General features: G+C 40.2%; 1 protein-coding gene across 4 annotated transcripts in view; it reads left to right on the top strand.

Moving 5' to 3' along the window:
• The window catches only part of EVC (EvC ciliary complex subunit 1), a 55,188-nt gene extending 45,046 nt beyond the window's left edge, over window positions 1–10,142 (top strand). For 2 of the 4 annotated variants that reach the window (XM_061379774.1, XM_061379773.1), the window contains 6 exons: window positions 25–169; window positions 4,189–4,297; window positions 6,199–6,325; window positions 6,593–6,686; window positions 7,856–7,961; window positions 8,966–10,142. In XM_061379774.1, the coding sequence (XP_061235758.1) occupies window positions 25–169; window positions 4,189–4,297; window positions 6,199–6,325; window positions 6,593–6,686; window positions 7,856–7,961; window positions 8,966–9,047 (663 nt within the window). In that variant the 3' untranslated portion in view covers window positions 9,048–10,142. The other 2 variants (XM_061379775.1, XM_061379776.1) reach the window with 2 other exon arrangements.
• Window positions 10,143–11,856: the final 1,714 nt, after the last annotated feature.

Raw genomic sequence — 11,856 nt, 5'->3', positions numbered from 1 at the left:
TGTGACTTGTACTGTGTAATACAGGAGAGACTGGTGGAAGCTGCTGTAGAAAGTGTGTATGGGACCAGCAATAATATTGATAGACTGGTGCAAAACTACTATCAGGAATTAGGAAAAATCACAGAAGGCTATGAAGAGAAAAAGCTTCAGCAATTGAAATCCTTACAAGGTATGTATGATATTGAGAACTATAAGATAATTCTGTTTTTTTTAATAGATAAATTAATGTTCTTACCATTGTAGCAAGAACAGAAATCTGTATTTAAGCAACAAAGGAAAATGAATGTGTATTTCCATTTCCATCTTTGAAGGAGAAGCGGTAGAATTGGTTTTGGTAAGAATTACTTGAAATACAGTCATAGATTTAGGACCCTGTTACTCAAAGTTTGATACAGGCACACACACAAGAGAACAATGATGAAGCATTGGAGGTTATAGTTTAACTACAAACTCTGGCTCAGCAAGCTAAGGTCAGAGATGCCACCATCATCACAACCACCAGCAGTTGATTTTCTGGTGGTCTAAACCTCAATACAGGGAAGAAGAATTTAGAAAGCACACTTGTACAAGTGTCAGGTTGTACAGCTAATGTCAACCATAAACACTGTTCAACTTTCGTGTTAATATATGCAAGTAAAATTAATCAATCTAATATTCATAGGGGGAAAAGAGAGGGTATACGACAGGCACCTATGATCCATTCCGTAGAAGGAAAGAGATCTGGTTTGCAATCCCTGCTTCCATGTTAGAAACCATAAACATAATTGTCAGACAGTCTGCTTCCTCTGAGGTGATCACCCTCAGCTTTGTGGAGCAGATTCTTCTATTTATTCCTTTTTTTTTGACTCAGTGAAATGTTGTCTCTCAAGCTGAGGAACTGTGTTAGAGGAGACACCAAAATGCAAAGCGCATCCATCCTGGAACACTTTGTGAGATACTTCATTGTTTCTTAGCTGTCAGTCGTGACTCTCTCACAGGCTGTGAAACTGCTGAAGAGATTCATCAGCTGCTGGATCTGACATAAATACAGGCAGTTTCTCGTTGTAATTATTTCTAGTTGCTCAGTTCCTTTAGGAAAGGAAAACAAAGGCAAGCTGTGATTATTGATTTCTTCTGTAAACACTTTCCCTTCCCCAGGATAAAGGCTGTTGGTATTAAATGAAGTTAGCAAGTTAGCAAAACGGCAGTAGCTTCAGAGGCTGAGTATCTGAGACACATGGAATCTTGGGTTTGTTTTTTTTCTAAAACTAGGGTAGCAATTTTAAATAGAAAAGATTCTTTAACCACAGAAGAGAGTTTTTAAAGAGGAACAGGTATACGCACTCAAGGATGAGATCCAAAGATGAGATGGCAGGAAGGATTTCTGAGCACCAGTGGTATCTAGATATGCTCACCAGTTGTAAGATAGAACCAATCTGTTCTCTACTGCACTGTTGTGAATCTTGAAGACTTTAATATTGGAAGCCAAAGTTCAAGGGTAAAGCAAAATCTGCGGAGAATTTTGACAATCTGTATTTTAGCATTGGGAGCTAGCAAGGCAGTTACTTGAGTTCTCACAAAATTCCTCTAAAGAACTGTTTGGCCCTGACTACAGTGTCTAAAATCCCCTTGATTTGCATTCCTTTAAACAGGAATTAAAACTGAAACTTTGACCAGAATGCTTCTCTGATCTGAGCTAAGATGTATGTCATTACACACCAGTGTTCTGCTCCGTCATTCTTTTTTAAGATTGCTCTCAACTGGTCTCTCAGTAAGGTGGTGAGACTAGAATACCAGTCTTTAGAACCACAGTCAGCTCTCTGATGATTGCTCATTTAGATTATTTTTTCTCCTATAGTTTGTGTGCATATATTATTATTTCAGTGTATTTATGTTCCATAAACTACAAGAAAGAAAACAGCATGTGTAAGAACACATTCTCTTTTCAACTGAAGAAAATGAAAATTCTGCTACTGCAATGTAAGCCTACAGGCTTACAGGATGAAAGTACTTATGTTGGTAATAAAAGCCAGAGTGTTTTAGATTTTGGTGGCCAGAGAGAAAACCAGCTGAAATTCACAGATCAAACAAATGGCACAGTGAAAAAATACTGCAAACCCATACGTACATACTGTAGCACAGCTGAGATTTTCAGTATCAACAGGTAACTGCTTCAGCATTGTTGATGCTTTTTACATTAGGAGTGAGCACTACTATCTAATAAGGGACTTTGATGCTTTAGTACTGTCTTGGGTTCAGCAGTAGCAGTCATTTTTTCTCCTTCTTAGTAGCTGGTGCAGCGTTGTGTTTTGACTTTCAGCCTGGGAACAGAGCTGATAACACTCAAATGTTTGGTCTGGCCAAGGATTGTGAGTCTCATGCTCTGCCAGGGAGGAAGGGAAGCCGGGAGGGAGCAGAGACAGGACACCTGACCCAAACTAACCAAAGGGGGTATTCCATACCACAGCACATCAAGCCCAGGATGTAACTGGGAATTATCCAGAAGGGCTGGTAGACTGCAGGGTTGGACTAGGTATCGGTCAGTGCTTGGTCGGGCTGGGGTGGGGCGAGTTATCGGTCAGCTGGTGCTGAGGTGCTGTATTCTCTTCCCTTGTTATTTCCTTTATCATTACTATTATTGGTGGTAGCAGCAGTGATTTGTGTTATACCTTAGTTACTAAACTGTTCTTATCTCAACCGTGGGAGGTGCATTCTTTTTGATTCTCCTCTCCGTCCCTCCTTGAGCAGGGGGAGGGCAAAAAGGAGAGGGGAGGGAGAAAGTGACTGCGTGATTTAGGGCTGACTGTGTTTAAACCACGACAAGTACATCTAAGTCCTTCTTTAACCTAAGTTCAAATCTGTGATGTAGAGCTCCACTCCTTTTCTCATTTCAGCTCTGTATTGGCACCAGAAGCACTTAAATTTCTCTCTGTGATTCTTAACGGCCTGGAGCTCTGCTCCAGGGCAGAGCCATAACACAAAATCCTGCCAACCAGTCAAATACTTTCCATCCAAGCTGAACCAGGGGGTATAACATCCATGTTTCTTCCTCTTTAGGAGGGGCTGATCTGTTAGGTGATCTCCAAGTAGGACTACCACACTGAGAGTGTGATCTTCCTCACAAAATACTCTCGTAACTTCTCTCTCTGCAACACAAGATGGGAAGAACAGTGTTGGCAATAGAGCCACTGTACTGTATCAACGACATAGTAGATGTGATAGCCTGGGATTGGAATGGCCGCATAGGAAATTTCTAATGTACTTCATTCAGTGATAGCTAAATGGGAGTATGGAATATAATGCCAGTCTTCTCTCTGCCAGGGGCTGTGCTTAATGTCAGGCTAGAAGATTTTGCTTCTTTGGGCAGCCTTTGACCTAGTAAATCTGAATTTATGGTCTTTCTGGCACAGTCACAGGAAAAAAGGTAGAGAATACCTCCCCTCCTCCAGCCAGCCCAACCCAGCCCACAGGATGTTCAGTAACTGCTCCCTTATGGTGCCTTTGGTAGGAAAGGTGGCTGGTGAGCCTCTGAGTGTTAGGAAAAGGCTGGATACTCCTTAAATGAATGTTGTGTACCCCAATCTGTTATGTACCTATCTACACCCCTCCTTCTGTGTTATATTTAAAAGCAGTGGTACAAGGAAGCTGGTCCTGTCTGACAGATGTGCTCCAAGCCTTGCTGCCAGGCAGAACTTCAGGAGCAAGACTCTGGAACCTGGTCAGCAGATAAGCACCAAGTTACTTGCAGAGTATGAGCATATGACAAAGTACCCTGAATGCTTTACCATCAAATGAGGGGCCATCTAGTGAAGTTAGGCATTCCCAGGACTAAGTGACCTCCAAGTGGAGGTTTTCTTTATATTGCATTTTTTCATTTAGGTATTACAGTTCTTTCTTAAGGCATCAAGGACTTTTCATAAAATTTCTGCTTTGAATTCCATGTTAATAAGTTAACCTATTAGGAGAGGTAGATAATAATAGGAATTTATTGACAACTCAGCTAAATGATGCACAAACTCTTTGTGCAGTAAATCACGGTGGCAGAGCAAGAGTGTGTAAAAAGTACTCAATATCCCTAAGGAGCAGTAACTTTGAAAGACTACCTAGAACAGGGATTAGTTTGTGCTGATGCAAAATGTGAACTGTAAGGTTGCTACAACTCAGAGTTTGTAATTTTCATCAGAAGATTTTACAAAAACATTATTTCAGTGGAAAGAAGTGAAAGGAACAGACTTAAGAAGAAACAAGAAAGTGAACTGGCATTGAAAGAAAAACAGACCAAAGGCCTCTTGAGTGTATCATCCGCAGTCCATCAAAGGTAGGAGCAGGCAGCAGCACTGCTGACTATTTAAATGTGAGTGTTTGCAGGTCTGCATGAATGTCTAGCTGAATAAATGTCTTGGGTTTGCATTTTATATTTGTCTTTGATGGAAAACAAATATCTGTTGCCAAATTACGTCTGCCCTTTGATCTTGAGAATTACTTTCTTATTAAATAAACTTTTTGATGCTCATTAATTACAGACTGAGGAACTATACATAGACAGTTTGAAAAAAGAGAATGAAAACCAGTGCCAAAACACATGCCAAATTTTAAAAGAAATGCAACATAAATGGAAGATGGGAACCGATGCTGTCTAATTCATTGCGATCCATCTTTTCTGCTTTGAACATCAAAAGTGTTTGTTAGTTTGCTGTTGAGTAAACATACACCATAATGAAAATGTTTGAAGTATAAATAATACTTCAAATGGCAAGTAATGTTTCAGTAAATGCCTTGGACAATCAAGATTACTTGCACTAAATTTAGAGAAAAACCCCTCAAATGTTAATTAAATAAAAATTGCATTTAATTCATTACTGATTTTATGAAACATAGAATCCAGACAAAAAGCAGTGCAATTCCAAAGGAGTAAGTTGTCATAAAGAGCTGCATGACATGGCGTGCACATGATATATTTTTGTAATAATTTTATTTATTTACTCTTGGTTTCTTATCCAAAACAAAACACCAGCTGCAGTTTTGACATTGTAAAGAGGTTAATTCTTTCTTTAGACATTCTGTTACTTCTAAATTGAAATAAATAATTGCCCACTTTCTGGTTTTCATCCTTGTTTGAACTGGTATAGAGACGGATTCATGTAATAAAGGGCTTTATAAGAGGCCTGTTAGTTATCCATTGTAAAATTTATCATTTATTCTGACATAGAAATTCACCTTCAGCTGTTGTCTCAGGTTTTTTCTGCCATAATCTGTTCTAGTTTCTTAAAATACAATCAAATTTGCCTTCATGCAGGCAGAAGTATGGTATTGAAGAATGTAGCTATTCAGTATCTAAGCTGGCCTCATAACCATAAGTAATAGCAAACCCATCTTGCTGTTGTCGTTATGATTTCTTTTACAGTCAAATCCCAGTCCTGTGTAAATTAATGACAGAATTTCCATTAATTTGTCTAACTTCCGTTAAACTCAACAATGTTTTATTTCCTTTTGCTTTTGGTGTGGGGTTATGAGTGTGAGTTCAAAAAGCAATTTTTGCAAGCTAACCTCTGAGCATTGGCGAGTACAATAGCAACTGCAGTATGTGTACATGTCAGAAACAATTTGTGTTATCTCCTTCCCTGAGGAATGTGATGGGTGATTGACAGCATTGCTTCAAGGTAGATCAGGCAAGAGAACAGAAGAAATACAGGTTCAGTGAAGTTGCAGCTATTCAGGTTCTACTGTTATTAATCTTTAACCAGCAAAGTAAAACAAGCAAAGAATATAGTTGTTAATGTTCTCAATTGCCAAATTTTGTATTACCACATTTCTGGCTCATTCTCAATCTGGTGCTGAAAAGCCCCAGATGAAATGCCTAATTCTTAATCCCTTATCCTCACACCTGATCTTCTAACAGCTTGTCTCTTTGGCAAGCAGACAGTAAAGCTGGCTTTAGAAGCATACAATGTTTTTGAAAGCAGACTTTAAAACCATTAGAGGTGCACTTCAGCTCCCAAAGTCCAGGAATGGACAACCCAAATTCCTGCTGCAGTTCCTACATCCAAAAGGAGCTTCTATCTTGCAGAGAGACAGGTCATCAAAATAAGTGAATCTGTCTAAAAATCTAGCGCAGAACTTTTTGTCCTTTCTCTCTACAAAATCTTCTAAATACACTTTGCCAGGACTGTATTCCACATTTGAGCTGAACATCAGTACTTTTAAATTTCTGTTGACCAGGATGGTGCTACAGCAAAAGAAGGTTTTGGCTCAGTTTGAATTGCAGCAGCAAATTCGTCTGGAGTCTCTGAAACAGAAGCTGCTGGGATTGCATAACCTAGAAACTGAGTTGGAGAATCAGCTAAAGGTAAATCAGGGTAAAATGACTTATGGATCTGAAGCAGTCCATGGCAAAACATTAGAGGGGTTGTAAGGGTCTCTTTGCTGTCCTAGTTGAAACCAGAGCTAAGATTCACCACTGTCTTTTAGAAAATACTTCCCTGATGGTAGCCATATTGTTTCGTGTGTTTCTGCAATGACATGTGCCTTTTTTTGACATGCCACATGTAGAATAACATAACCCAGAATCAAACTGTGTTGTGTTAACTGACTTCTGGTTTATCCTTGTGTGCAGGAAGCAGAGCAGGACTTTGTGAGGGAGCTGGCTGTGCTGGCCCGAGTTCCAGTGGCTGTGAAGAAGAAGCCTTCCAAAAGGAGCAAGCCAGTAGGTTGGTGCAATCCTGAATTGTTTTAAAAAAAAACCCACATCATTCCACGTTAGTGTGTATTTTGTAGTAAAACACAATGGAGTTTCAGGAAAGATCTTTTGTCAGTGCCATTTCCCTAATCCCTGTGTAGAAAAGTAAGCCAGCCTCCAAGGTCACCCACCTTGCTAGTAGCACAGCCACAAATACGCATCACCATTCCTCACTCCTGTAACCAGTCAATCACTTTGTGTTCACTGAGAGAAGGTTTTACCTTACTCAAACCAAAATTACTTTTTATGTCTGTATAATGTTCTTTAGAAATAGCTCTGTTCACCTCAACAACAGTCTTTTGGTGGACAGCAGAGCTTAATCACACAGAGTTTCCCACCAGAGGGATGACTCACCAGAGTCATCCTTCTGGTAGAATGGAAGAATCGCCTTCCCACACACATGCTCCAAAGTAAAATCTTACTGAATCAGGGAACTTGAAGTATTTATATGAGTTTACTGCAGTTTTAACAATTTAGACTAATTCATTATTCAAGAGATACTTAGGAACAAATTGTCAGCATAGCCGTTGTGTTTCCTGGTCCACGTGTCGGGTGGAGCACACAAATTCTCATCCTTTGAGTCATGCAGTCCTCCTGTCACTATATCAGAATGAAACATTTGGCATTACATGTGAAAGATGCTTAAAGGTGAGATGGGTGCTAGAAAGGGAAAAGCAACTCTCTGACCAGTTAGTTGTTCCTCAGGTGTGCAGAGCTGTTTGCCCTGGTAGGCACCATGTCCCCAGGGACACTTAGTTCAGGGCCCTAAAAACAGTGACTTTTTCACATCAGATTGTTCTGCTTCAAATAAAATAATGAATTGGCTTTTTATCTGTTTGCTGGTAGTAAAAAGCCATTTTCAACTACTTACTAAGAAAATACATGATAGGGCTTTCAACTGTTGCACCTCATGGAAATGCAGTGTTCAGCAAGTATGAAAGTTCAAGGTCTGACCTGTGAGAACTACCCAATGGTAAAAATCGCAATATGCTAGACTAATGTAAAGTGGAATGATATCATGTCTGTATGAAGTGTTAGCATATATTTTTTTTGCTTTAGGTTAATCAAAACCAAAGAAGCTCTACTATATAAATTCTTTTTTGTTTGTTTGTTTAAATCCATGTACATTTGGCAATCCAGGGGAAAAAACAAAAAGAAAGACCTTTCAGTCACCACAATCAGCAGAAAAAGATGATTCTCATGAAAATATCCAAGAGCCCCCTGGACCGACTTCTGGCTTATGCAGGTACAGTAAAGGCTAAAAATATGGTATGTGAAAAAAAAACCCAGCAGTACAAAATCTGCTTCATAAGCAGGTATGTATGTCAGTCAGACCGAAAATACAATGCCTGCACTAGCTGAGCTGCTTCTTTAATGGTTACTTCTCCCATATACTTGACCTTTTTTCCCCAATATTCTTTTCTAATTTAGGAAAACCATCTTGAGTTTGCGTGTCTGTGCTGCTGTGTATTCTATAAATAACTGGTTTAGGTAAAGAAATGAGAAATAGTGTTTCCAAATTTCCTTTAATTAGGTTTTTTAAAACCCGAGTCACAGGCAGCATAAATTAGCAGAGACAAGTGAATCCAGTGGAACTAGGCTGACATGTAGCAACCAAAATATGGTCTGTGGTATTTAGGCTTTCAAATTCCACCTTTATTTCAGGAACAAAGGCAAGCCCCAGTCTTTGGCTGATGAGGGTAGCAGCTCTAACAATGATTTTCTTGATAGATGTTTCAGTTGGCTTATGTTGGGCTGCTAACTAGAGGAGAAGAAACGGCTACAAACCTGAAAGATGCCAGCTGATTATTACGGGCAGATCAAACCAGCCAGCTGGTCGCTGGGGCTTGATATATTGAGCAGAGAAAATCCTGTTGACAGGCAAAGCAAACAGTTGGTTCTCAGGAGCCACAGGCCTTTGGGGAAAAGTATTTATCCCCTGCATGACCTCAGCCTGCGACTGACTTCAGGAGATGGCTCCTTACCCTGATGGCATCAACCCTTTTCACACACTCCTTTCCCACAGCCAAAAAGGGATACATGTGTAGGGAACAGGGACCCAACAAAGGAATGTTTATCTTTATGCATCTTTGTTTTGGCAGCCTCAGCAAGGCAGCTGAAAACAGTGAATGCAGAAGTTATATAAGAAACACCTTGCTTCTCTTATCAAAATTAATTTAATTTGAGAGAGAATTACAGCATTTTAAACACTCTGTCTACAGTTTTATTTTTCTTGTGTATTTCTTTCAGAGAGAGGTTACAGAGTCCACATGAAAGTGAGTCTGAACCAAGGAAAAACTCCAAGATGCTAAAAAAGAGAGACAACAGGTAGAAAAAGCATTTATATCATGCTGCCTGAACATAGAGTACTGAAGCATTCTTCTGGGGAATCTCAGCAGCTATAAATATTTACTGAGATGCTTCACTGAGACACAATGAAGAACATCAATAATAACCGAGAAATCTTCTTTAGCTACAGACCAAGAATCAATACCGACTTCCTTTAGATGTTAATAAAACATTCCCACTTGGTTTTGTTAAGGGGGAACAAGGAAATCTTTTATATGAACTCTTCCAGATAGCTTGGGGAATGTGGAGGGGAGATAGTTTTAGATTAGGAATATAACCAAAGAAACTACGCTTCTATGAGACCATATCCACACTAGGCTGGTTGCCCAGTTGGTGTATCTCAGTAAGGTTTCATTACAGTTGTGAAGTACCACATGCTTTTGAGCCCTAAATGTGGTAGATTTGGTCTTAATACTTTGCGATTCCTGCTTTGGACTTACAAAAGTAGATAGAAATGCAGAGAATATGTAAACAGATTTCAGATGGCATCAGTATGTCCGAAGATTACATTTGTTCCCTCTTTTGTCATGTTTTAGTGGTTCCAAGGCGATGTATTCTTCTTCAAATCTGTACAGAGGTTTTTATAAATGTATTTTTCTGCATTTGTATCACATTTAAAATTATTATTTTTAGAAAAAAGGGGACAAAACCAGTTTGCTGTTTTCTTTTTTATACTTATAGTCTCTTCCTTAAGTATACTCTTTTGTTTCCAGCATACTTTGTTATGCTCGTTACATTTCCTGTGGGAATTCTTGTTATGCAAAGCAGCTCGTTCTTACTGGCTGTACAGAGCACCTGTATTGTGCAATAAAGTGCCTCACTTCAGCAATCTTACAGCTTTCATCAAATGAAAATTTCCTGCCTTTTTAATATGAACATATGTTTTGCTAATGGAAAGGCTGTCCTTTGGTGTATGATGGAAAATACTACAGAAACACTACATCAGCTCTGCAGTGTACCTCAGACTGAAGTGCCACCACATGAATTACTTCACCAGGCGTGTTACACACAGTTGTTAAATGGTTAATTTTCACCTCAGTCATTTAAATAAAAGAATAAATTTGTTTTCTAAATTGTACCTCTTCGAGCATTTGATTCTGGTATTTCTGTACTGGGGCTCTATGGTCTCTCTGCCTTCCTGACATGGACATTTTAGTTGCTGCTTCTTGTGGCTTTTTAAAAACAGATGCAGGCTATTTACCTTTGAACATCCTAATTCTGCAGGGTGCTCTATACAGATGGCAAGCTTTGAATACTAGTTGATGATTTAAACCACACAGTGCAGCAGTGGCTCCTATCACAGTTAGAATGCAGCATAATCACCCAAACGGGGTCTCTAATCACACGGGGGTCTCTAATTACCCGACCCGAGTCTTCAATCACCCAAGCAGGGTCTCTAATTACAGAAGCCGGGTCTCTAATCACACGGGGTCTTCCCGGATGTACTATGATGCCTTTGGCTAGGCAGGCCTGAAAAGACTTTTTCTCGCCATTAGAAAACGGAAAGGGTTCGGATTATCCCAAAAGCAGGACAGCAGTGCCCTCTCCCGGACAACTAGCGAGGTTTTCATCCCCTTGCTGATGGAGGTGTCAGGCAAGAAACACCGGGAAGGAGCCAGGGAGGGTGCGAGTGCCCCTGGCTGTCGGTGCAGGCATTCTTCTGCCCAGCGCTTCAGCTGCTCCAGCTGCCCAGCATTGCTGGGCTGGAGCTTCTGCAGACAGACACGTCTTCACTTCTCCTGCAGTCTCATTAGCTTCGTGGTGAAACACCCGCTGCTCTTGCCCCTATTACTGAATTCTCATCACCCGTTAGTTCCTCCATGCATTCACTCTCCTCTTTAAAGTCATGTGCAGATTTCATGTATGGCACTTGCCATCACTCCCCATCAGTGAGGCAGATCCTGACCAAGGCAGAGTTTCGTTAGAACAAGAAAAAAGCATAGCAAATGCCAAGCTAAGCTCACAACAGTTGCTCTTCGTTTAAGCACTATTCAACTTCGATGTTACAGAAACACAGATTCATTTAGGCTGGGAAAGACCTTTGAGATCGAGTCCAGCTGTAAACCTAACACTGCCTTAAACGATGCCCATAAGTGCCACATCTCCATGTCTTTTAAATTCCTCCAGGGAGGATGACTGTACTACTTCCCTGGGCAGCCTGTTCCAATGCTTGACAACTCTCCTGGTGAGGAAGTTTTTCCTAATGTCCAACCTAAACATCCCATCATTCTGTTGTTACATGTTGTGTTACTCAACTTTAACCATAAGTCAGTTTCTGTATCCTGATGCTCACGTGCCTCCCATCTCCTGACAGTCATTACAAAGTGTTTTTACCTCAGAGCCCTCAGTTTACTTTAGATCCCTGTGACTGCTTATTTCTGAACCAACACAGAACAATACAGAGACCAAGATTTCTTCTTGCTGCTATAAAATACTTCATCACCAGCCAAACAGGCACAGCTTATTGTAATAGTCACAAGTTTCAGTAAAGACATTCCATCAGGAATTAAATATTCTTCGCCATGAAATGGATGAATCTCTGGAGCAGGCAATTCAGAGAGTGCAGAACATCCGTCCTTGAGAGTGCACAACATCCTGATCGACCTAAGTTCAAGGTTAGCCCTGCTTTGAGCAGGAGCCTGCACTCCAGATGATACCTCTTCCAAGCTGAATCTTTACATGATTCTAAAAATCTTTCCTACTAAAGTGTTTGGTGCTTCCCTCCCACCCCCTCCTTTGTATCTTCCCTGTGTTTTAAGGGATGGTAGAAATGGCTGCAAGCGAGGGATTGT

Source organism: Neopsephotus bourkii, unplaced genomic scaffold, assembly GCF_033783945.1.
Source record: "Neopsephotus bourkii isolate Nb327-2 ecotype Australia unplaced genomic scaffold, CSIRO-AGI_Nbou_v1 NB_1780, whole genome shotgun sequence".
Taxonomy (NCBI): domain Eukaryota; kingdom Metazoa; phylum Chordata; class Aves; order Psittaciformes; family Psittacidae; genus Neopsephotus; species Neopsephotus bourkii.
The sequence above is the reverse complement of the archived record's forward strand: the minus strand, read 5'-3'. Positions and strand labels throughout refer to the sequence as shown.